A 27,563-nucleotide genomic window follows, 5' to 3' on the forward strand; every position below is an offset into this window, starting at 1 on the left:
GTGCTTTTTCAAGAGGCAATTGGACTTTTTCTTTGGTTTTTCTTTGAAGACATTTTGCTTTTCATCCAATAAACTTACTCAGCTCTTTTCAGTTTAGCTTTACTGAGAGATAAAATTCCTTAATCTCTGGAAAAGGGCACTAATGACTGACTCAACCCTGTACCAGACCTATAGTTCAGTCTGCACCTGATTTTTCAAATATCCAGTTTTCAAATACCAGAATGTTCACTCTTAATTGGATTGCTACCATGCCTATTGTCATTTTTGGTAGAATAGGATCACCAGAAATTCAGCCAGACTGAGTGGTTGGCTCCATCTTGTTGAATGAGATACAGAATATGTCTCTGTTTGCAGAGAAATGGTTTCAGATAAAGTGAGTTTTATCCACTAGATGGTGGTAAGAAACCATAAAACAATCAGCTCTTATCTGCATAGCTGTGGAAATCTCACCCAACCACCACCACCAAGAGCATTCAAAAGCATGTCTTTTTAAAAAATACAGTTTCAATCCCGGTCAACTTTAAAGAAGCATACCATCCTAAATTGCCTATCGGAATTCTTATACTACAAACAGCATTTCTCCACTGATAAAATCTTTTAAAATTCATCTGAAATGTAAATATTACCTTCTTTTGCTTTCTTATGTTCAAGCCTTTCTTTCTGTAAAGATTTTTCTAGTCGTGATCGATGTTCATACACCACTGAAAAAGAGAGAGAAATTGCAGGGAAGTAAGTAGCTGTTCAACTAAAAAAGAAATATATATTTTAGGAAGGGTAAGAATGAAGATTCCCAGCAAGTAGCAAGCAGTTGGCCAATGTTATCAGGGCTCAGAAAGTAACTTAAGATAGGCCAACCACACTACATCCCTGTGGTTATTGGCAGTTGAGCTTTACTCAAAGACATTTTCATCTTTAAGAGCAATGAATATAAACTATCCAAACATTTAAATGTTTTGAAAATGGGTGTATGAGGGAATACGGAGGGAACACAATAAAAATGCACGCACCAAGCAAAATATTCTACACATTCAAGTTGATACTTAAACAGACGATGGTGGATTGTACCCACAACATTAAATTGCTTTAGCTTGACATTCAAATTTAGAGATAGTGGATATATAACGAAATTCAGTTCTCCAGCAATTGCACCAATTGCATTTGCTTGTTTGGTGTATGGAGAACATTTCAAATGTGAAATAAAACACACTCTCCAAGTAACTGAGTTGGACTTCGAACATTTCAGATTCCAATGTTTTCAGACCCCTGTTGTTCAGGTGTATATGTGTGTGTGCACATGCACATATAGAAGAAATCTCTCACCATATTGAAAAAGAATAAAGATTATCTTTTGTATCCAAGAGTCTGAGCTCACAGCCTTAGTTCAAAAGCTCTATGCAGAAAATTTTGACAAGCACCAAAGGAGTGAGGGTGGGGAGCTAGGAAAGCTGGGGACTGTGGGTGAAGCAACAAGCTTTGTTGTACCCATTCTCCAGATCTCTCAGCTTCCAGACTTCTATGTAAAGAACATGATGACATAAGGCACTTACAGATAGGATTAGAATATCTTAGTGCAACTTGGAACCCTGGATAAATAAGGCTTCAAACTCAGAACATTTTGCCTACTTCTTAGTTTTGCATTAAACTTTCTAAATATCTTTTGAGTGCAAGTTATAATATTGTGGCCATAATGTATCCAATATTTGTAACAGCATGTTCATCACTATTGGGCAGAGGTATTGCACCATGTATGTAATCTCATAACATATGTTAAAAAAAGGGTGGTGGTGTCTCGATTATGCAATGCTAATGTTCTTGGGATGGGAATATCAGAGTGATTGACAAATCACTTCAAAATGTTATTCAATTTCAGATTAGTATGATATATGGACCCACCCGCTCTAGTTTATGCTTCATGGCCCAGTGTTATCTGGAAATCAGGTCACAATAGATTGCTCTATACACTGTGCTTAAAACAAGCCAGCTCAGCACAATGTGTGAACCTATCCAAAACAGGATCATAAGCTTTACATTCAAGACTATTGATTGGGTCTGGCTGCTGATTCATTTCCAAGCCCTAATCAAAGGCCTGATAAAAGGCTTTAAAGTCCCAAATGGCTGAATATCTGGATGAATGCTTGCATCATGCCATTGTTCTCCTACTGGCACTGTAAATGAAGTCAAATGGATGTTTGTAAGGTTTCAGATGTAGAAAATTAGACAGGGAAGTGTCAACTTTCAAAACGAAAGTTTTGACTTGGTTGGGATCATTACTCGGAACCATGACAGGAAGTCTATCCGGCATACATATACACATATCCAAAAATGAGCATTTTTTATCACAAGCATTTTTTAACCTAACTTTCGAGTTCCTGAGTTGCTGTGGTGTATATAGTTTATGAGAGTTAAATGCTGAGCCCAGTTCAAGAATCCTAGAATGGGAAAAGGAGATTTTGAATTTGAAATATCCTATTTCAGAGCAGAACTTTGGCTTCGATTCTGAAAAGAGCTGTTGAGACTTTTGAAATTTGAAGTAGAAATGTTTGGAGTTCAGAACAGCCTCCAAATGCTTGCAACGATTCGTTTTGCATCTGAAACACTATCCTGCATCAGTCCAGAAGTTTAGAACTTAAAATAAGATGTACTGAGCTCAAAACAGAGGGTTTGAAATTGTCTTAATTTGAAAGATTCTTTACATTCCTTTACATTCCTATAGAAAACAGAGTGTTCTCTAGGCCATCCACTTAAGATGCAAATTATCATATGGTTTCTGCTGTATTGTTTTGTTTTCTTGCAAATGATCTGTTGTAGATGACTGTACTTTGTTCAAATTTTCCATATGATTTCAATGAAATTGTGGAACTGCAGGTAGTGCAGATGAACTGGAGAAACAGGATACTGCTACTAGTTTTATGAAAACTACTAATTTCCCTTGCAGAGGTCTAAATCCACAAATCATTCTTACTAAAGAGATAATGGCTAAAAGGAATGGAGTCTGTCATGCTTCTACAACTCAATTTCTTTATGTAAATTAATATAATCCTGTACCATTTCAGAGTCAAAACAATTCACTCCGTTCAGAGTTCTGAACTTCCAGCTAAAGAGTCCTCAATGCAACATGGAAGTTTTCAACTATATCAGGAAAATATCATATTGATAAAAAAAATATCAGTAGCATAAAGCTAGACATGTCATTCAAAAGGACCAATGTTATAAGAACATCATGGGGAACTTATAAAGGGACTCTGAATGAACAAATAATATCAAAGCTTGGTGCCTTTTTCATTTATGTTAATTACATACTTTTTGCTATTGGGATATGCCAAATAATTACCCAGTTCAAGTCAATTCAATTAAAGGGATGATTTAGGGTCAGGGTCTAATCAGGGTTTAGTATTTCATTAAATGATCAAAGCTGATTTGGACTAGCTCTGTCCTACATCAATTTCAGGACTTTGACTTATCACAGTGAAGTTCTAACCATGAAGATTTTTAGAGTCACATCATATTCTGCTCAAACAAAATATTTGAAAGCCTCTGCAAGCAAGTCATTGAAGGCTATCAGTCTGAAAATCATACAAAGCCATTTCTAGAACTCTGAGCATTCAACAATCCAGTTAAAGAAGAACAATGGAGGTGATCTGGAACAACAGTGAATTCTTCTAGGAGTTACTGTCCTGACAAAATCATTCCAAAAGCACAGCATAAAACTACACAGGTATTCACAAATAATGTCTAGGATCTGTAGGGCTCTTTTATCTTGACTGAATGTTCACAACTCCATCATCAGAATAGCACTGGGTAATTATTTATGAAGAGTAAGACGGCAGAAGCCACAGTTCACTTATGTTCAGTTTAACTTTTTCAAAAGGCCACTGGATTATCTTCCACACTTTAAAAGGAATATTCTATATATAGATGAGCCCAAAGTGAAAATTTTGGGCTCCACAGATATAATATATTCTAGAACCCAAGCATTAAATTGCACAGCAAGAACTTTATAACAACTGTCAATTGTGGGGATGGTCATATCATGGTTTGGGGATGCCATGCTTTTTTGGAACTGAAACTGTTATTATTTTTTTAATATAATTTTTATTGAAACTTTCAAATAAGAAGATATAAACTAACAGAACCGAACATAAAGTAGGGGAAAAAGAAAGAAATCAAAGTAAAAGCAAAAGTGCAAGGAAATTTTTTTTTAAAGTTGAAGAAAATTAGATACAAAAGAAAAAAGATATAATGAAGTGGCTTCCAATATATTTCATAACAGTTATAAGTATAAATATACATTTAACCTCTCTTTCTAAAATACCATTGTATTACTCTTCTTTCTATAATATAAGCATAAACTCTGTTTTATATTAAAGAATTTCACACAGGAGAATATCAGACTATTTACCTATCAGCTGAAGTGCAAGCGAGTGATGTACCCAAAATGTACAAGCAAATCTAAGCAGAGTAAATGAAGAGCTAATTAAAAGTTAATGAAATCCAAATCCAGGCTTAAATGCCCTTGAAACGTTGAACAGGATTTGAAATGAATAGTTCATTTTAGAAAATCTTAAAAATGTTACTTGTTTGAAGCCATTTGCCTCTGAAAAGGGGAACAATAATTTTACAGTGTTCTGAAATACTGTTCATCAGTTACAGGAAATCTTCAATTAAAGTTATTGCAGCTAAATATGCTGCAACTATAATTCCTTGTGTTTTCAAATTGACACATTAGACAAATGTTTGCTTCAACTTTGGTGTCATTTGTTCACTTAGATTCTATTTATAGATGAACTACCATGAAGCTTTACATAATATTCAATGAAAAATTCAGAAGGGGCAAAAAAATATTCACAGATCTTAACATTCTTCTGTTGACTTCATGTTTATATTCCAGGCAAAGTTGCAGGAGCACAAAGTTGTACTGCACTAAGATGCTGGTATGCAGATTCTACCTTTGTATAATTTATGAAATACTACGAAATCTCTGAAACATTTATAATGAGCTAAGCTTATTGGAATGTTTCTAAATTTTGTACTGTACTTTATTATCATATTTTTTAATTTTCATTTTAATGGAGATTTCAATAGACAAGTTTTACTGGAGTATAAAAGGTTCTTTCTTAGCCGTCATCTATCGAAAGTCCCTTCTAATTCTTCCACCTAACAAACTAATGATTTATTTAAAAAGGATATTTATTTTGAGTATAGCACAAAATATAAAATTACTGCATTAAGCTCTTTGCATGTACAGCTCTTTAGATCACTACAGATTTAACAGAGTGATATAGATTGAACCTAAGAATTATTACATCTTTTTAAAATATCTTTTTAGGATAAGTCCTGAGATGCTTATGAATTTTGTTTGAGAATAAAGACTTCTAAAATCAGTATTAGGTAGATGTATGTACTGTGTATATGCTCCAAACCCCACACAAAAACAGAAACAAACAGGCCATCTATAAAAGTAGAATCTCTGTTTCCCCAAAATTTTCCACTTGGCAAAAGAAGCTCCTGAAAACCAAGAGCTTATTCATCCCTTTCACATTCTCCTTTCTCCTTGCCACAAGGCATGGCCAAGTTGTTCAGCCGAAAGGATGCTATTAGGAACTTGCAAGTTGTTGGTTTCTATAATTACATTGCCATCTGAAAATCAATCTTCACAGGATAGATAAGATTTAATTTACTATTCCATATAAATTTAATAAAATGACATTCAAAATGATATGAGTTTTAGAAGAAATTAAATAAAAATAAGGAAAATGCAAGAAGGCTACGTCTATTGGCTAGGAAGGCCTGACTGAGATCCTATGGAGTAACAAACAAGAGAGTGTCTTTAAGAGGAGGCAATATGTTGTTTAGTGAAGCACATGTCTTAGATACAGAAAATCTCAGACTGTCCCCAACACCTCCAGATAGAGATGGAAAAATCTTTTCTGAAAGCAGACCTAATACTTATTTATTATTTATTTATTAGAATTTGTCAAACAAAAAGAAGAACAAGAATAAAAGAATAAAACTACAATGACAGGGAAGATAGGCACCTTAGTGCACTTATGCATACTCCCTCTACTAACCACTTAAGCATGATGTAAGGTCCACGGAAGTCAATTTGTGATTAAAACTGTGAAAATTTGTAGCAGAAACAACTGAATCAGATAGAGCATTCCAACTCTATTACAGAAAGTTTATTTTTTACAGTCAAGTTTACAATGATTTACATTGAGTTTAAAGCGGCTGTTAGCACGTGTATTATTGCGATTAAAACAAAGAAGTCATTTACAGGTAAAACATTACTATGTATAATTTTGTATGTCTGACCACAAGCGACGTAGTTCTAAGTTATCCAAACCGAGAATTTCGAGCTTAGTAGCATAGGGAATTCTATTGGTTCAGAAGAGTGCAAGACTTTTCTGAACCAACTATCTGCCTCATAAGAACAGTCTTGCTAGATTAGGGTTAGGGCAATGGCCATCTTAACCCAACGTTTTGTTTCTTTCTCAAGGTAGCTTGTGGTATATCTGAAAATAAGACATGGAGATATACCTCCTTTTCATCATTGCTCCCCACAACTGGAATTTTGAGTCAATATAGTTTGAAGGCACATAAACCTTTAAGACTAAGGTTTGTCCTCCATGAAATTAGATAACCTCTCTTTAAAACAATACTCGTTACTGACCATCAGCATGTCTTGTGCTAATGAAATTCACAGATTAATAATTCAGTGTATGAAGTATGGGTAGGTTTTGTGTGTGTGTAAAAACTCCTTCCCTGTTTATCACCTTTCCAAGGAAAACAAGCTGGCAAACACTGAGCACAAATATGATCTAATAAGATTTATCGTTAGCTAGTAACCCTGAAGTAAACAGGCTGAAAACAGACTGGCAAACACTGAACACAAATATGATCTAATAAGATTTATCACTATTAAATAACTCTGAACAGGTTTTAATTTAGCTCTGATTAAACCCTTGTCCACCGCTTTCAAGAAAATCAGAGTCCAAATAGGTTTTGTTGACTTATTCCAAGGTACGAGGTTTCTAGGAGTTTGTAATATTGAAATAACATCTTTAGACCAGTAAAGTAGGATTGGTTGACGGTACCTTAGCAAGTATATTTTAGAAGTATGTCTAGATCTATGTATTGTAGGTTGGCAGTCTGTTCTGAAATACATCTTTTCCAGTGAGGCACAAAACTGTTTTTTTATGTTTTGTTTATTTATCAAATATATATTGCCAGTCATCTCACTGAGGTGATTCTGGACAGTGCACAAAAACAGTTTAAAAATATAAGAATAGCAAATACAAATAAAAAAACTCCTGGTAATAAATAACTAAAAAAATACAATGGTGGAAGAATAAAAAACATCCTCCTCAACAGTGCAGTTATCAAGCCAAGTCTCCAATTCCTTGGGAGCCCCAGGCCTGGTCATATAACCTGGTCTTGAGGATCTTACGGAATGTCAAAATGGATGACACCAATCTAATTTCAGGGGGAAGAATGTTCCATAAGGTGGATGTCACAGCAGAATAGGCACGTCTCCTGAAGCTCATCAAATGTAGGCCACTGCCCAATGGTACCGGTAACAAGATCTCTGCAAGATCTGATGAATCAGACTGATTTAAGCATCAAAATGTTGATAATCTACTTTTTTCGGAAGACTGTATGATATAATAATGAATCAGCTTCCGCTGCTATTATTCTTTCTTGGCTCAGGTCTTCTTTGCAAAAGATTAGTGACAAAGACAAAAGCACAAGAAAGATGTGGTTTCTGCTACCTAAAAAACTGTTATAGCCACTTCCTTAATGCAGGTTTTATTGCAAGATAAACAGGGAGACAAAAAAAAAAAAAAAAAACCAAACCCTTAAGACCACGACTGGTTAGAGCTATCAATTTGTTCCCTTGGTGATGAAACTTAATAACATTTAGGACAAACACTGGTTCCCATCTGTTCCTATTTTCGAACAGATAAAAGCAAAGAAAATCAAGAAGCTTGATTGACAGTCATAATACTTCTCTCCATGAAATTGTCTGTCTGTCTGTCTATCTATCTATCTATCTAATCTATCTGTCATCTATCACCTATCTATCCACCTACCTATTCACTTATCTATCAATCTTTCTATCTCCTCTCTGTCTCTCTCTCCCTATCTCTCTGTCATCTATGATTCAAATCTTCATATGAAGTGTTATTGCTAAATTAATCACAATACAAAAGACATGTGAAAACATCAAGGAGGATCACTTTTCACTTTAACTTAAATGTTTAAAATTATAAACAGCACATGTTTACTTGCTCTTCTGAAGTCCTGAATGCAAGTTTTAAAAGACAAAAATCGAGCCCTGGAGTGTGATACGTTTCCCATTACAGGTTAGAGATTGGTGGGGAATTATTCAAAAGTCTTCTCAAATGGAAAAAAGTTTTTTGTCCCACACAACTGAGAGTTTCTATGAAATTCTTTTAGTGTTTTTTTTTAACGGATATAGGAAGATACTTAAAGACTTGTTTGTTATTTTTCTATTTGCCATTACTCCAACTGACAATCTGCACTTCCCAAAGAATAAGATTTGCTCACCACTACTTCCCCACATTTAACCGAAAATTTAGTTTCTGGAGCAATAGATAGGACGTTCATATTTGGCACCATGGCTATTTTTTTCATTAAACCAAGCATAATAATACAACAATCCTTCTAGAATTTTAGCAAAGTTTTTTTTTCTTTGAAGCAAATGTCAAAAAGAGATTCTCTTTAATTAAGAAAACTCACAGACTCTTTTTTTAAAGGAGAGTTTTTCTGTACAGCACTATTAAAATAGCATCCTACTGAAGGTTTAAATGTCAGTTCTGACTGCCTGAGTTCATTAAATTCTGGCTTTTAAAAATAAGCAGCACAGTAAGCTCAAGACATTACCGCATATTTATTCCCACTTTGCTCTGCTCTTGTGTGAAGAAAAGAATAAAGCCAAAAAGCCCAAGATAACTCTAACTTCTCACTTCATTTCAAGGGAGATATGTGGGATCAGACTATGAAAAGACTATCAGTATAAGCCTGATCTTAAAAACTGTTGGACAAATTTCATCTACCCTTGGGAGAATATTCAATAAAATGGACACTCATCTTAGTTACTTGCACATCAGGAGATTTCAAGAAATTATCTTTTCTAGGATTTTCCCATGTATTGATGTCAAGTTGATTGGTCTGTAGTTCCTGGTTCCATTATTTTTTTCCATTTTTTGAAAACTGGAACCATAACAACTCTTTTCCAGTCCTCTGGCACTTCCCCTGTGCTCCAGGATCACAAAATCACTAACAGAGGCTAGGGCTACAAGAATCTACACTTCAGTTTGTGTCATTGTAACTTGAAGTTTTACTCCTAGTCTCATTTCTCTTAGCAGCCATCCGGAAATAGGGAAATCTTATTTATAACAGCTGTTTCATGTCAACTTCCAAGATCAGGGTTACCAAACATGAGCTGCAAACACCCAGGCAACTATAGATTCAGATTTCTCTGAAATGTTTTGTGGCCACTTCATACTTGTGTAGATTGCTGCATCCCAAATCTGGTAGCAATATGCATTATAGAATCATCCCCTGGCTTTAAAAAATGGCTTGTTTCTAATATAACACATCTACACAATATATACAGATGCATCCAAAAGTATTGGTATCCCTCCACTTCTTCTCTAATTTCCCAATTTGCTGTTAAATAAGTTCAAGTGTCTAGCATCTGCCTTTCTTTATTCCATAGTCCACAGAGCAGACACATTGCTTTTGATGTCTGACTTAACATATTCTTGTAAACAATAAAGCAAATGAAAATGCCATTCCTGTGCTATAAGATACATCAGGGAGTAATCGTAACAATTTGCTCTGTTGGAATTGAATGTTTTGTAATTAGTCATGCTTATGGTGGCAGTTAGTGCTTATTACACAGTCAATAAATAATTACTTGCCTCTTTTGTAGGGTTTGGGTCTTCTGTGAGCGATAACTTTCCACTGATTGTAGAATCAGTAATAAAAGATCACCTTAGTCCAATAAGCTCTATAAAGCACTGGAAAACAATTTCAACCATCCATGAATGATGGTTGTCCAACACCTTCTTAAACATTTCCAGAGCATACCTTCCTTAAGTTCCACTGTTGTACAGTTCTGGCTGTCAAGAGGTTTCTTCTTATATTTAAGCCATCAGGTACCAGTTGAGCTTATGCCTGTTATTTATAGTCCTAATTCCAAAATATGTTCTTTTCTGCAGGGTATCTTGATCCCAGAGGCAAGAAACAGTTGGGAGTTGGACTTTCCACATCAACTGCACAACCTTCTCTGGATTTGTACATCTCTTTAGGTCAGGCCTTGTCAGCAGTTTCACTCCATGCTGCTGTATAGCCAGACTGGATTAATGCTAATTTATGTTTCAATTCTTCTTAACCCCCATTCGTACTTGCTTGATCAAAAACATAAAATGTAAATTGAAGAAAATAAAATAAATAAATTACTCCTGTTTAGCTACTATTATTAAGTACACATAGCTTTTTAAAATTTATTTATGATGTTAAACTATTTTCTGGGTGTACTGTATTATACATGTCAAACTTTAAGTCAGCCTTCCACAATCAGGTCTACTGCAAACAGACTATTATGCATTAGTTTTAGTACAAATACATTAGAAGAAATAATTTGTCAAATACAACGCAGAAGATTATTATACTGTTGGAGATTTTCAGATGCAACAAACAGAAATAGAAAAACATTAAGGGACCTCACAGTATAATTTTAGGATGCTGATTGACAAAACAAAAACTGTATTTATAAACGTTAAATTTATTTTTTACTGAGAAATAAATAAAGGGAGACTAGTATAGATCTATTTCAAGCTATTTCGCTCCCATCAGCTAGCCATACCCTTCTGGCATTCAAACCTGGGCTATTAAATGGAAGGAATATGCACCGTCCCATAATTGGACACACCAGGTTGCCCTGATAGACCAGTCCCATCAGAAAAAAACCACTTTATTTATAAATGTTTCTGTTTTCAGACACTGAGACTTAAAGACAACCTCCAACTTTCTTTAAGTCTTATTTTTAGGTAAACGTTAACTCCAGTCTAATACTAGCTGACTGATTTTATTTGAAACATGGTGTGGTAATTGTCTAGACCTTACATGCTATCGTATTTATTTTAGACAGTCTGGGCAGGCAATTTTTTTTAATTCTTCCTCAAGACCAAGGACTTAAATAGCAGTGTAGCGTGCTGAGCTAACATTCCAGTACTCCAAAATTACATCAGTATCCATTTCACAAAAGAACAAGTGGTAAAGCCAGACTAAAAAAAACATAGATAACTATTTATAGAGGGCCTTTTTTTAATCACAATCTTGCATGGAATTATATATGCTTAACGGCTATTATCTTAATTCCACTGAAGTCTGCAAAAATTGGGCATGGCATCATACATTTTCCGCTCTTCTCTAATAATGTACTCATGTCTTGAGACATAAACAAGAAGAATACTATTTACCCTTCTGCAGGCAAAACATGCTCTATACTTAGAGAAAGTATATACATTTTTGGGAGGCAAGAATGCCATTAAAAACAATCCCAAATCAAGCTCTTACAAATAGCTACACATACTTTAGAAACTGTGGAATGGAAGATATCTACGTATACAGAATTTATTGGCCAGTGATTGTGTGAGAATAACAAATATGCATCCTGTCTCTGCTTCCAGAGGTGTGTTATTATATATAGTACTTAAATATTCCTCTTTAAAAACAATAAGAAAATTCAACTTTCTTGAAAGGCAGATAGTTTTGGAAGGATATATAAACTGAAACAGCAATCAATTAACCATGCCAGATGTGCAAATTGCCAAGCTTTGGGAGGCCACATACATTCCACCTGTGGAACAAAAAATACAATATGGTGCAATTTACATGAATTTTATTCCTTTCTTTTATGATATTTGCTTATTTCTGCCTCTCTGTTTCGACTATTAGTCCGGAACATTTCACATTTTAAAAGATACTTTTAAACTGCAGTATTTGCAGGGGTTGTTTAAAAAATCAAGATAGTAGTTATCACTATGCGACTGACAACTCACCCCTTTTTTACACGCAGTGTGTATATATAAAAAGAGGCAGGGTTTTGATTGCACAATTAATACTACCCTCTTGATTTCTTTTAAAGCTTTCTCCCAACACTGTCTTAAGAACATCTCTGGTTTGAAGAATGACACAGTTTAAGAAGTAAATATTTATCAATATCACAATTTTAAGAAAAGTGAACCTCTGCGTTGGGGCCATATCCAGATCCCACCATATCCAGATCCCAAGAACCCAGACCTGAGGAACATCTCCAAGCCATTACCCTTCCTTAAGAGTGTACATGAAAAGGACTACTTATACCAGGAGTGTCAAACTCAAGGCCTAGGAGCTAGATCCGGTCCATGGGGTTCTTAGATCTGACCCATGGGGCCAGCCTGGAAACAGCAAAGGACCGGCCCATGGTGTCTCTGCCAGTGAAAACGGAGCTCAGGAGGGCTGTGGGTGGCCCTCCTGAGCTCCGTTTTCGCTGGCAGAGGGTTGCAGGAGGCCATCACAGCCGAAAACAGAGCTTGGGAGCACATTTTCGCTGGCAGAACACTAGGGCCACCAAAGATACCCCTGACACGAGTGAGGTTGAGCTGGCCACGCTCCCCCGAGGTCAAACACAAGCCTCATGTGGCCCTTAATGAAATCGAGTTGGACACCCCTAACCTAAACTATCATTCATAAAATAGCATAAGGTTACAGGTGATTCTCAATTCATTAAGCAAGCATCTGACCTTATAACAGCACTGAAAAAAGTTTTGACTGATTCTCACACTTATAACCATTATAACTTCCCCACATGTGATTAAAATTTGGGTTCTGGGCAGCTGGCATATATTTACGATGTTTGCATGTCCTGGGGTCTTGTAATCACCATTTGTGACCTTCCCAGGTGACTTCTGACAAGCGAAGTCAGGAGGGAAGCTGGAAATGATTCACTAAACAATTTCCTTGCGTCATAATGGAAAATCTGGTTCCAATTCTGGTCATAAGTTGTAAACTAGCTGTATTGTTAACTGAATGGTGTGGTCATTTTAACAAGTCAGGATCAAAACCATTCATGATTTAGCACTACAAATGAACTAAGACCCAGAAATGCTAACTAGGAAGGAGCTGAACAAATATCCAACAGCCAGCCATTAAAATAGTCCCCGATGCTTCTAAAAATAAACCTACATGTTGGTACACACATAACCAGTTATTATTTTAGTTTGACCCCAGAGTGAAAAAAAGAATCGAATTCATTGTAACCCAAGTTTTCTCAATGGTAGATAGCATTCATCTCCTACTGTGTATAGCAGAATGCACCCTTGGTTTTTGTGCTGTCACCCAGAACAGACGTTTGTGTTTTAAACATTCCTGCTGTCTTCTCTCCCTGCTCCACAATCCTCATTATCCTCAACTTATTAATGTGAACAAAAGAGACAAAGAGCAATAACCAACCCAAAAGTAAACATAGAAAATTGCAAGAGGACTATACAATATTCATTATTCATCACTTGATGACTGCAACATTCTTTGATAATTTGCAAATGAAAGACATTTGTATGACTTTTCATCAACAGAAAGTCAAAGACAGAATTCCTGAATTGGAGCACAAGTCACTGGATAATTTCAAATGGTTTGTGTTGGTGGGTGAATGAAAACTTCATCCACTCCAAAGAAACGTAACAACAAACATAATGTGTATGTCTTTTCCCTACCATAATCACATTGAAGCATAGTTGGAAAAGTGACCCCACACACACACACCTCTCTTCCCAGAATTTTAGCCTCCTATTTGTCTGAATAGAAGATTCAACAGAGACTTTACCTAATGTATTAAGATTAAATATTAACAGATTATCTCATGAATGCCTATTCAAATAAACTGCTCTGTGATCCATGATCTGTTTCTCTCTTGACTGATCACTATGGTGCAATGGCCCCGTGCACTTATTTTGCTATGAAAATACCACTGTTGGCTCCAAAAATAGCAACTTGCCAAAATTTCCTGTAACTAGAAAAAAAATCAGAAGAAAGGACTGGTAGTTTTCCAGATTGCCAAGAACAAATTGGTAGAAGCAAGCTGACACGTTGAATTTTAACCTTGTATGGGGACAGGATGTTCATACTCAGCAACTGCTCTCCAAATACGTTCAACAAACATGCCAAGCTGCCAGAGTGGTCCATCTGCCACTTTGTCGGTTTCTAGCCAAAATAGCTGTTTTAACACTTGGGGCACAGTAGTTGGCTTATACAGGTCTGCCCGTTTTCAGTAACACTGGCATGTTTCAACCTGGAGTGTTGAATACAGTATATATTCTACTCTAGTATATAGTAAAACCTATATAATATATATAATAATTATTTATTAATAATATCTTGCACACATTCTTAAGACATATGCTTGAACAAAGAGCAACCACTCAAAGAATGGGCATATATCGTCTATGCTCCCAGATACAATTTCAGCATCTTTTCTCGTGGCCCCATCAGAACCTGGTTTGGAGGGGAAGTTGGACACGGGACCGTCCAACAGGCATGGTATGCCTCCCTTGGGAGAGGGCAGTAGCTGAGGACGATGCTGTCCCAGGCCCCTCAGGCATTAGGGAGGTGGTCAACAGGAAGAAGAGCTGCCTGCCTGCACACGCACAGGGGAGGATCAGTTGATGACAAGCAGTGGTGCTGAGAGGCAACAGATGTCCTCTGATGAGGAACAGCTGCCTCATCCACTTGATCCAAGGGTACGGTGAGCAGAGTGTAGGCAAGCTCAGAGAAGGGCTGCAAGTCTACATGATCCACTTCTCCTCACAGGGAATACCTGGAGTGGAGTGACTTAAGGAGAAGCCATGGGGAGTTAGTCTTTGACAACAGTCTTACAATTGTCAGAAACAATTGTTTGTTTTGGCTTACACTAGCCCGGCTTTGACTCATGCCTTTTGCCATGCCTTGCTTTGAAGACTCTTTTTCGCCTTTTGCTTTGCCTAGCCTTGAGGACTGCTTTCTATTTTTTGTCTTGGACCTTGCCCTTGTCTTGTGGACTACTTTTGGACCTTTGCTTTGCCTTTAGAACTACCTCTTGCCTTGTCTTTGCCCTGTTTTTGCCCTGACGACTGCCAAGTGTTGTGTGCCTGGATTCTGCTTTATGGACTTGCTTAGCCGGATGGACTAGACTTTGAAATCTGGACCTTACCCTGTGAGCGTGCTCCTACTCTGTGGCCTTTACTTGTGTCCTTTTTATGATAACATCAACTTCCCAAAAGAATTCACCCAAAATCTTTAAGATGTTGATCTTGGAGATTGACTGCAATAGAATACAAAATCCTTTTACCATACTTGTCTTAAGTAGGAGCTTGTGAAGAAAGCCAAAATGTCTTAATGTGATTATCTCATGGAATTCTAGTAATTTTAAAGTTATGTTTATTTAATTCTAAGGTCTTGCAGATGTGACATAGGAATGTTGCAGGTGCCCTACTGCCAATCTACACAATCAGGCTGTTAGAACGTAGTCAGAAACATCATTTTTATGAAGAATGTATGTCTATGGATGGTTACATTAAAAAAAATTGAAAACTCATGGATTAACTTTTTAACTGGATTGCAATAGAAACTGATGTAACAATTTTCAGATCTACTAGTAACGAAATTGATATTCTGTATGCAATGTTTTTGGAAAAACAGCTCTATGCAATATATATAAAGGCTGAAAATTACAATAATTACTAATATGGCTCTAATAATTAATGCTTTAACAATATGAATTACTGTATGTTATGACCTCCAAAAATGCATTTCCAATATTCATCTCTAACACAATCGATTTTCACAAGATGGGATATCAATGTTTATATCCATTATGTCAGTATTAAATGGAAATTTCAATATCCCAATTCCAAAATTCCAATGTAATTATGCTTTTAGATTCCACTTCTCAACATTGCTTTATGGAACATTAATTTTCACAAATGCATTAGAGATTAACAATCTTTCATTATAGCATTATGTCATTAGCCAACAAGCAAAATTGATCACTAGAACCATATTTTTTTCTAGCAGATTGACTTGGCTTAAATACTTCAGGAAATCTGGATGAAATCTTATTGCAACATGCCTCTTTTTAAATGGCTAAATATCTGATGATTCACAATTATAAAACATGTATTTATTTCTTTAATTTGAATTCATAATCTCATAAATTCTAAAGTAATGATGTATTATACATTTAAAAATAAGTGCATGTTCATTTAAATATCTGATTGAATTTAACAAGCCTTATTTTTAAGCAGTTATGTATAATGGATCTGAGTCTCCATATATTTGGAGCAACTCCCTTGCTTTTAAACATGCGAGCCAGGATAGAGGGAAATTGGAGATTGAAAACATCTGAAGAGGAATATGTTATTAATCCCTAGTGCAAAATATTATAGAAATGTCAGCAACTCACAATTTGATCACTCAGTTGGTCTACTGAAGTAGATTCTACTTGGGCCTACCTTTGGAGATTACATGGAAGATGCAGCTGATATGACAGATTATTGCTAGATTAATCCCTGCAGGGTAAAATAAGACCTATATTGAAGTTGCTTCATTAGTTTCTTGTACATTTCCAGGCCAAATCAATGGATTGCAACTTTTAAAGCCTTAGAGTATATAGTGCAGCACTGGGCAATATCCGGAATTGTTGAAGTTGGATTGCTGGTCTGGTTCAATCATCTAGAAAAGGCTATAGGAGAAATGCTTCTCATGAGATGAATAACCTTTTTATTGAATGAATTACAACTGGGTGGATTTCTACAAGATACCAAACCACAACTCATTATTCACAAACCACAATAGCAAGGATCAAATAAATTTAAAAATAAAGTTAAATTTAGCAGAATGGATGACATGAGAAGCAAACTGATCTGTTTCCCACCTTATTTGATTGTTGATTTATAAATAAAGAAAAAATTATATATATTCAATTTCTTCTGAGGATCTTCTTAAACATTTTCCCGCAAAATTTAACTTATACATTTTTATGGCAGGCTAGTTCCAAGATCACTAGTTTTTGTGTTCCTGAGAACTCTACATTATCCAGAAAGTACAGGGAGACCAGGAGAGGGAGAGGGAGGAGAGGGAAGAGAGAGAAAGAGAGGGGGGGGTGGTCTTCAACTTAAAACAGTTCATTTAGTGACAGTTCAACGTTACAATGAACTGGCTCTGAAAAAGGTGATTTATGACTATTTTTCTCACTTACGACCGTTGCAGCATCCCTATGGTCACATGATCAAAATTCAGATGCTTGGCAACTGGTTCATATTGATGATGGCTGCAGTGTCCCTGCATGTGATCAGTTTTTTGGGACTTTCCAACAAGAAGTCAATGGGGAATCCAGATTCACTTAACAACTGTGTTACTAACTTAACAAATGCAATAATTCACTCAACAACTGTGGCAAGAAAAGTTGTAAAATGGGCAAACTCACTTAAGAAATGTTTCACTTAGCAACATAAATGTTCAACTCAGTTGTGGTCATAACTCGAGAACTACCTGTACACTGGTAATGGTATCTACTTGGATAATGAAATGCTTGCAAGTAAACAACCAAGCTCAGAGACCACCAAAGACGGCAATGTAGAGATGTATATTTCATAAGAATATTCAGCAACAAAGATGTTGTCCGCTATCAATTAAGCATTTTGGCATCATATAATTATAACAATTCTTCAGCAGATGGCAGTACCTAGTCCATCTTGGCTGATCAGAAAAAGTATGATTTTTCAACACTGCTTGGCGCTACAAGGCACTTGAGTAGGAGATAACTTAGCAATTTTAGAGCTGTTGGCTAGACTATAAAGTAAAAATAAGAAAGCAGTTGCAAATTATTCCTATTATATGTCCAGAATATTGCATGAATACAGTATTCTGTATCCTCAAGAGGTCAAGCTCAACTTGAAAGCGTCTTTTACCTATTAAAGAAACTACATTAGCTAATTAGTGCTAATCAATGGCAATTCTTACACAATACAGAGATAATTTAAGGTCTTGTCTATTGTAAGATATGAGAGTTATCAAGATGATTCTAAAAGAGAATCCAGATTTCTAGATGTTACAGATTCCATTGTCATTTTCAAGTGGAACTAAGCTGAAAACTTCAAAAGATTGACCTGACCTCTGAATTATGTCTATCAAAGGCTATGAGATACGGTCTGCTACATGCAATTTCACTATGCCCTCAACTCCACTAATATTAAATGAATAACAAATTAGAACTTAACAGAAAACACTAATTTATAACCAAGCCAACAAAAAGGTGCTTGTGCACGGGTTGGTTGTTGTTTTCTAGGGTTGTTAATTTCAACACTGGTGTCTGCAACCTCACAAGACTAACACACCTGCTGGGACCCAAAACCTCAAAGGAGTAAGTTCTCACACTAAGTCATTTGGCTTTGGGTTAACCAATTGAGAGGCCGGTCAGCAAACTATGGTGAAGCCTCTGCCTGGTGCAATGAGGAACACAGCCCAAGTCACCAGGTGGGAAGCAGGTGGAGCTTCTGAAGGAGCTCTCCAAGGTAGGAGGAACCAAAGCAACCTTTACCTTGCAACTGTGCTGAGAGGGACTCTTGGTGCTGCTGGTACTTGAGGGCCACAGCTTCAGCCTTCCTCAGCTGGTTCTGCAACTCATAGTACAGCATCGCCCCATAGATGAAGCCAAACACCACGGTGAGGAGCAAGAGAGACTGGAGGATCCGCTTCTGTTTTCGGGAACACATCCCGTTTCCCATAGTCCCTACCTTGGAGGTGGGAATCCAAGTCGAGGTCCACCTAGGACTTCAGCTGCCTCAGGCCACAACATGAACCAGGGAAGAGACCTCAGGGACCAGGAGGTCCTGGCACAGCTGCTGCCATAGGCCCTGGTGCAAACCTACAACCAGCTTATTACAACCCCTGCCAGGAATTCAAGGTCATAGACAGGCAAGCCAGCTTGGCAAGAGCTGCGGGAGACCGAGATCAGGCGAAGGCAGGGTCGGTTCAGCCGGGCATCCGAAAGGAAAGCGTCCCCAAGCACGGCTCGGAGAAGATGCAAGTTCAAAAGAAACGGGACATCTCCAGGCAGGCTCGTCCTTGCTTCACCAATTCTTCTGCCGGATTTCAAGGTGAACCATCAGCCAGCAAGGGACGGTCTGGAGGGGCTCTTCTGCCCAGCGCCGCCGCCCCCCCCCTCGCTTCGGCAGGGATGGGTGGAAGGCGAGAGAGTCTCTTCCACCCAAGGCAAGGAGGCTCTTCAATATAGAGCCTTTTCCCGTTAAAGTTACTTTGTGTGTGTGTATGTGTGTGTGTGTGTTGTTGTTGTTGTTGCTAAACTGCCCCCAAAGGAAGCTTTTCTTCTCCGGTTCTCCGCTTTCGCTTTTTTTGGGGGGACACCATTCAATCTCCGCACTTACGTGTCACCTCCGCTGCCGGGCTGCTTTCTCTCTCTCTCTCTCTCTCTCTTCTTCTTCTTCTTCTAGCGGGATCCCTGAAGGAAGTCCCGCTCCGGCCGCCGCCTCATTGGGCGCATCCTCTGGATACTCCCCTCCTCTCGGAGAAGGCAGAGCGCGCGCGCATTGGCCGTTCGGCGCGTCTGTCTCGACTCGCGGAGAGCTCAATTCCATTCCCCGAAAAAAAAACCCCACCCCACCCACCACCGCCACATCTCTCTCTCTCTCTCTCTTCTCACCCTCCCACCCGCCTTTGCGAGAGGAGGGAAAGAGAGATGGAGAAGTGGGTGGGGCTCCTGGTGGGGAGGGCGGGGCGGTCGCGCGCCAGGGCCGGAGGATAATAACGTGTGCGCGCGGGGTGTAAAGCGCTCGCGTTCTGCAGATTTCGGTGGTTGGTGAGGGTCTCCTCTCAGCCAAATACGAGGGCGTCTGCCCGGGGGTCGGTGGGTGGGTTGTACTATTACGCGTATTGCAAACTACGGAGAACCCCGATATTGCAGTCAAGCGTTTGGCTCTTTTTGCAATCTCTGGGTTGCCGACTTGGGGGGGCGGGGAGGTGAGGCGGGGTCGCCCACATTCTTTGCAATCCAGATATGTTCGCACTGTGTTTTCCAACGTTTATAGATAATGGTCTCCCAAAAAATATTGGACTTTTTATTTTATTTTTTTGGACTCAAAAGTATTATTTAGGCAGCTTCGGATTGCACCGGCAGACGTACATAAGCGTATGTGTTAAAAAGGAGGTTTTGCTGTTACATATTAATGTATAAAAGCAAAGACTTGAGGTTGGAGTGTGTTTATCGTGTACAGTGCTAAGAAGTGTTGGAAGACAATGCCCCTTTTTCTCTTGCCCCTTGTATTCCACACCCCCTTTCCCCCCCCCCCGCTCCCTTTCCCTCCCTTAATTCCCCCCCCCCCCTTCTTTGTATTTTATACAATAAAATAAAACCTTAATTTAAAAAAAAGAAGTTTTGCCTCATGGTCACAATGCAATACTCCATAATTAATTTAGCCTCGTTTTAATAGTGGGCTGCTACGGTACTACTTAAGAGTGGAATAAGAGATGAGCTAAAAATATGAGTGGCCGGTTTATAGTTTACTGGTTGAGCAAAGATAGCCTTTGAACTGGAATACTTTCCAGAAGCTTGACATTGCTGCACGATTGGTTTAATTGCCGTAAAAGTCATGGGTTTAAGAATTTATATACTGTATATTTTACTATAGTAAAAGTTTAACTTTCTGCCCCTGGGAGTTTTGTATGACAGTTGTCATCATCCTCAATTAATGCTTCATGAGATTATAAATCTATCTTCAAAGCATAGTCATAGCAGTCAACTATGACCGATCTAAAAAAGGTAAGTAGATCATGTTTGTCCCAAAGATGCTTTTTCAAGAGGTAACTGGACTTTCTGGTTTTTCTTTGAAGACGTTTTGCTTCTCATCCAAGAAGCTTCTTCAGCTCTGACTGCATGGTGGGGAATGGAAGGATTTATACTCCTTGCAGATAGTCATTTGCATACTTTTAGTGGGTTAAGGTCATCTGGAGGTTTCTGTGTCATCAGATGCAAATGGATGTGGAGCCTTCTTGGAACTGTCGAAAGGATTGTGTTGTTGACTGGAGATAGATGATGAATCCCTCCCCATCTGTTGAGAGAGAGCTGTTCAATTTTGGCCTCTTTGACCCTTCTTTTAAACCAGCAGTCCTGTCTGTCCAAAATGTGGACTTTGCTGTCTTCAAAGAAAAACCAAAAAGTCCAGTTGCCTCTTGAAAAAGTACCTTTGGGACAACCGTGACGATGACTGAGAATCTCCATAGACATCGCGTTTGAATAGTATTGGGATGAAAAAAAGCATCTGGACATCCAGAGTTATAAGAAAGTTGAGGAAAAAATCCAAAAGATGACTGCTATGAAATGTGAAATTGCTATGAAATGTGAAATTTGATTCAAGGTGGTCTTTACCTCTAGATTATTTTGGTTTGAAAATGGGATGTAAATTATGGTGAGCATAATTTACTTAATTCAATGTCTATGCCTGCCTATTACAGTCAATGACTCCACTTCCATTTTGCAAATTTTCAATGACTAATCCTTTCTTTGAGAGGACCACTAAATGTTGCTTTTGTAAATACTTATACTGTATTAAAAACAAAACGTTTGATGATTGGTTGGTCTTTTAATTCTTCAAATTTATTTAACTGACTAAATCATTCCAATCTTTTTAAGGAAAGTTTTCTTAGCACTTGGTTTCCTTTTTGTTAAAGAAATTTCCAACTACTTGTTAATGTGTGTCCATCTGTTCTGGGCCATGGCTGCCATGTGCTCTTTGAGCAGGAGTCATGAGTCCAGAAGAATCCCTAGATTGGATACTGGATCTGTTTCAAGCAATGCAATCCTATTGAAAAAGGATAAATCACCAGATAGAGGAGGCTCCAAAACCCAAATCCACTCAATCTTGCCAACATTTAGCTGAAGCCTGTTCTTCAGGTACTGAGAGAAAGCATCAATAGCATCTCTTCCACAATCTGTACTTTGTGAAGTCACGGTTCAACAATTTTCCAGGCTTTCTATGTATCGTAATCAACACTTTGGTCCTCACAATGGAAAAATGAATGACGGCAAAAGTTGATGGAGTAAGCAGAGGTAGCTAAATTGACTGCTTTGATAAAAGAAAAAAAATGTTTGTTTTTACTTGGAAACTGCTTCTGGACTTTGTGCTTGAGGTAGGAAAAAATGAAACTGTCAGCCTCAAGATATCTTCCTAATAAGTATATTCTGTCTTCTAACTATTGCATCTCTGCTGCTATGCCAATTTACTTCTTTCGGCTGTCATGAAACGTTGGGAGGGGGGAATCTTGGAGGGGAAGAAGGCAGGAGGTGTTTTGCATTCCTTTGCTGGGTTAGCAAGGGGGGGGGATTCTTTTCTTTAACTTTCCATTTCTTCGCTAGCCTCTGTCCCTTTTTGCGCAACTGCGAACTTTTATCAAAATATGTCAAGGTCAACTGACAGTAGCCTCATCACCACCTGGAGATGACCACATGATCATATTCAGAAGTTTTAATTGGAAGAATCATTTGAACTTTGGGGGTGGGAGCAATTCTATTCCTTTGTATATGTGTTCTACCTGCCAATTTCTTAGTTTCGGAATTGGCTCTGTCGTTTCCACTTTATTTCCCAGTAAAAGGATGACTTTGCTCTACACCATGGAGTCTGAGTATTTCTTTCTTGGGATTTAGAGGGAGCACAGACTGACATTATTCCGAAACTCCCCCATCAACCCACCCGGAGAAAACAGCAACTTTTCTTCCGAGGGGGTTTCATCTCATGTCGTCTCCAGCCAGCGATGAAGATGACCAGGGAGCTGCGGGGGGGCAGCCGATACTGCTACCAGAGATGCCGGCTGCTGACCTACTGGCCGACCTGACTCTGGAAGAAACCCCAGCTGAGATGCCCAGATGGTCGTTGGGGGTTGGTTGGAGAGACCTTGAAGACCCCCCTCCTCCCAGGATCACTGTAAGACGAAGAGGTGCGAGGGAACGGTTGTGGCGAGAGGGGGAGGAGATGGAATACAGGCTGGATCAAGCCGGGAAATTCCTTATGGACGTTTCTGAGAAGCCCGGCACGGCTCCAAGGTATGAGGGGGAAGAGGGAGCGAGGTCAGCCCGGGGAAGTCGAGCTACCCCCACCCCGCTAGCCCAGCCTACTGCAGCCACCCGCCGCCGCCCGGGGAGCCCCAGCAATAGGTGTGGTTCCTGGAAGACGCCACCTGCCTCCCTTAGATGTGAAATTTGGAGGAAATCCCAGAGACTTGGGGTTTTTCCTGGTACAAGTTGGAAGTTATATGGCAGAATTTGAAGGAGTTCATTTCTGAAGCAGCCAAAGTGAGATGTGTTACCAGAACCCTGGAAGGGTTGGCAGCAGACTGGGTGGTGACTTTGTTCAATGATAACTCCCCCCAACTGCGGAGCCTCGATGTTTTCATGACTGCATTGAGGAGAAGGTTTGAGGACCCCCTGGCAGAGAGAAGGGCTAGGATCAGAATGAAGACTCTAACCCAAGGGGGAAGATCGGTTGCAGACTACACCCAAGATTTCAGGCAGCTGGCATACCACATCCGAGGTTGGTCCCAAGGGGCCCTGGTAGAAGCCTACAAAGATGGCTTAAATGAAGATGTATACCACACGTGCATCTCCCGAAGGGACCCACGTGATTTGCAGTCGTGGTACTTGCTGGCGGAAGAGGTGGATATTGATCTAACTCGAAGCAGACGCAGAGGAGGAGGTCCAGTCTGGAGAAACCATTCCCCCACGTTTCTGAGAGACCTCCACCCCCCAAAGGGGAGGGATGGCGGCAGAGCCAAGACCACAGCCTGTTTCTCGCTATGGGAAGGAGGGCCACCGGATGGCGGATTGCCGGGTCAAGTCGGACCCACCGAAAGCGCGGGGCCCAGGGAGGAAGCCCGAAAACCCTCAACCAAGCCTCGCGAAACCGGGCTGAAGACGAGAGAGGTTGTAGAGGTCGCCCTTCCGGCGGGAGAGGAGCTGGGACCTCCAACCCCACTCGGCGAGAGCGAGACCGACTCGGAAGATGACGTCCCGGTAAGTCCTAACCAAGGGCCCATGACCATCCCAATAAAGTTAAGGGAGCCACCTCTGGGACCGAGGGAGAGATGTTGGCCTTATTGGACTCGGGTGCACGAGGTGCGTAATTAACATGAAAGTAGTTAAGGGTATGGGCGTTGGACTGAGAACTTTAAGAACGCCAATAGCTTTCTGTCAACTGGATGGATCTGTGGCGGAGGTTGCCCAGCACGTTTTATAACGGAACCCTTAGAGATGACCATGGGAACTCACCGCGAGATCCTATGTTTTATTGTGGCCCCTGGGATGGAACAGCCTCTAATATTGGGATTACCCTGGCTTTGAAGTGGAATCCCCAGGTGAACTGGAGAGAGGGGTGGATACGCATCCGCACCGATCGGCCACCGGAAGGGGAGGAGCAACACTATCCGGAAGGGGAGGAGAAATCCCATCCGAAGCCGCAAGTTCCGGCCGAGGCAGCTTCCGCAGGTGTCGAACGCGCGGAGGGGGAGGAGAAAATCCCAAGGAGTACTGGGACTTAAGAAAGGTGTTTAGTGAAGAGGCTTGCGACGAGCTCCCTCCCCATCGGTCAACTGATTGCAGTATTGAATTTCTACCGGGAGTGACGCTCCCGAAACCGAAGCTGTATTCGATGACACTGGGGGAGCTGGAAGAACTGAGAGCGTTTATCGACAAGAACCTGAAACGTGGTTTCATCACACCTGCCAGACCTCGAATGGCAGCCCCTGTGATGTTCCGCAAGAAGAAAGATGGCTCCAAACGTCTGGTGGTGGACTATAGAAACCTGAACGCAGTGTCTGTGGAGAACGTGTACCCCCTCCCTCTGATGAAGGACATGTTAGCCCACTTGGCAAAGGGGAAGATTTTCACAAAGTTGGACTTGAGGGAGGCGTACTACCGAATCCGGACTAAAGAGGGGGACGAGTGGAAGACTGCGTTCAACTGCCCGATGGGTTGTTTCCAGTTCAATGTTCTTCCTTTCGGCCTACAGGGGCGCCTGCTGTTTTCATGCAAATGATCAATCAAGTGCTTCACGAACATTTATACAAGGGGTTCTGGTCACCTCGATGATATTCTCATCTACACGGAGACTAGAGACGAACATGTGAAATTGGTACGCTCTGTGTTGCACAAGCTGAGGGCAGCCAAATTGTACGCCAAGCTGTCCAAGTGTGAGTTCCATCAAGAAAAAATCGACTATTTGGGATATCGTATCTCCCCGAGGGCATTGAGATGGACCCAGAGAAAGTGCGAGCTGTATTGGACTGGGCCCCACCGAGAACCCGTAAACAACTTCAAAGTTTTCTTGGATTTGCCAACTTCTATCGGCAATTCATCCCGTCTTTTGCTAAAATAGCCATGCCCATCACCAACCTCCTGAAAACAAAGGGGGAATTAAAACCAAAGCCCAGCCAACCGCTGAATTGGACCATGGAGTGCCAAGCTGCATTTGAAAAGCTTAAAAGACTTTTTGCTGCAGAACCAGTACTGAAACACCCAGACATGGACGCCCGTTCGTGATCCAAGCTGATGCGAGCGATGTGGCGGTGGGGGCAGTCTTACTTCAGTTAAACGAGAAGGGGACACTACAACCGTGCGCTCACACCTCTCGTAAATTGACTGACACTGAAAGGAGATGGGCCGTTTGGGAGAAGGAAGCGTTTGCAGTCCGCTGGGCTTTACTAGCGTGGAGGCATTTTCTGGAAGGAGCGAAGCACCCATTTGAGGTATGGACTGACCATAAAATCTGGAAGCTTTAAAAACTCCTCGGAAGCTATCTCCTAAGCAAGTTAGGTGGGCTCAGTTTTTCAAGCGATTCAATTTCTCCTTGAAATATATTCCAGGGGGGAAAATTTTTTATGGCAGATGCTTTGTCTAGAATGCCTCAATACAACAGTATTCGAAAAGAAGTGATAAGGCCAATCGTGTCCACTACACAGCTGGCTGCCCCCGTAGTTACCCGCGCGCAAAAGAGAAAACAGGAGAGAGATTTGTCCACTGACCTGATAGAGCGATTTAAGGAGGCTTTGAAAACGAATGAGTGGTTCCTGGCAAATGCAAATAACTGCACCATTCGAGATGGTCTAGCCTGGATAGGTGTGAAATTGTATGTACCTCAAAACCTGAGAAGCCAAGTGTTACAACAAACTCATGATTCCAAAGTGGCTGGTCATTTTGGGTTTGTAAAGACTCTACATTTGGTCAAACGGCAGTTCTGGTGGCCTTTGTTGAAAAGGGACATCGAGACTTATGCGGCGAGTTGTCCAGTTTGCGCTTCAGCAAAAAGACCTCCTGGTAAACCACCAGGTTTGCTGCAAAATGTGGCTCGGCCAACTGCTCCTTGGAAGGAAATTTCCATGGACTTTATAGTAGACCTACCCGAAAGCAGTGGACACACAGTCATTTGGGTAGTGTCTGACTTGTTCTCCAAACAAACCCACTTCATCCCTTGCTCCAAAATCCCTTCGGTGAAGACATTGGCCAGACTGTTCATTATTCATGTCTACAGGTTGCCTGGTGTACCTGAGCGTGTAGTTTCTGACCGAGGAGTCCAATTTACCTCGAACTTCTGGAGGGAATTTTTGAAGTTAATAGGCTCCACCCAGAGTTTAAGCTCCGCCCACCATCCTCAAACTAATGGGGCTTGCGAGAGGACTAACAGGGTGCTAGAGCAATACCTCAGATGTTACATAAATTATCAGCAAGACAACTGGGTGGAGTTACTGCCTTTTGTGGAGGTGGCATACAATAACTCTGTTCACAGCAGTACGGGGTTTACTCCTTTCAAAATAGCAATAGGGCAAGATTTTGTGCCCATACCTGAACTGCCTGGCGAAAACCCCAGTGTTCAATCGTTGAGCGACTGGATATCTCAACTTCAACTTAATTGGCCGGTTGCACGTAAAGCTTTAGACGAAGCGCATCAGTCTCATAAAAATTTGCTGACAGAAAGCGAGCCCCGCAGATGTTGTATAAGGTGGGGGATAAAGTATTCCTCTCGACCAAATATTTGCAGACTACCCAGAAATCGAAGAAGTTGGGTCCTAAGTATGTGGGGCCTTTTCCCATTGAGAGGATTGTAAATCCGGTGACTATTCAACTGACTTTACCAAAGACTCTTCGTCGTATTCATCCGGTTTTCCACGTCAGTTTGTTGAAACCCGAACATACCTGTACCCTGAGACCGACCTAGTCTGATCCACTATTGATTGAGGGTGAACAACATTTCGAGATTAAAGAAATTCTAGACTCTAGGAAATGGAGGGGTCGTATCCAATATCTTGTAGCTTGGAAACATTTTCTTCCGTCCTATGCTGAGTGGGTTAATGAGAAAGACATTAGGGCTCCTGAACTGCTTAAGAATTTTTATGCCAAATACCCTGATAAACCATAGAGATGTATGCCAATGTTAACATGTGATTATTTTTTCTTACAG

General features: G+C 40.0%; 1 protein-coding gene across 9 annotated transcripts in view; it reads right to left on the reverse strand.

Moving 5' to 3' along the window:
• GOLIM4 (golgi integral membrane protein 4) overlaps positions 1-19,545 on the reverse strand; it is a 65,474-nt gene extending 45,929 nt beyond the window's left edge. For 3 of the 9 annotated variants that reach the window (XM_087965289.1, XM_087965287.1, XM_087965286.1), the window contains exons 1-3: positions 18,644-18,965; positions 16,557-16,613; positions 627-701 (exon numbers count right to left, since the gene is read on the reverse strand). In XM_087965289.1, coding sequence (XP_087821415.1) covers positions 627-701; positions 16,557-16,613; positions 18,644-18,830 — 319 coding nt within the window. In that variant the 5' untranslated portion in view covers positions 18,831-18,965. Of the gene's footprint in view, positions 1-626; positions 702-10,116; positions 10,437-13,784; positions 13,888-16,556; positions 16,614-18,643 lie in introns of those variants that run through there. The other 6 variants (XM_026666006.2, XM_026665998.2, XM_026665989.2 and 3 more) reach the window with 4 other exon arrangements.
• Positions 19,546-27,563: the final 8,018 nt, after the last annotated feature.

Source organism: Notechis scutatus, chromosome 4, assembly GCF_049901735.1.
Source record: "Notechis scutatus isolate UNSWTSFEM ecotype Mainland chromosome 4, rNotScu1.2, whole genome shotgun sequence".
Taxonomy (NCBI): domain Eukaryota; kingdom Metazoa; phylum Chordata; class Lepidosauria; order Squamata; family Elapidae; genus Notechis; species Notechis scutatus.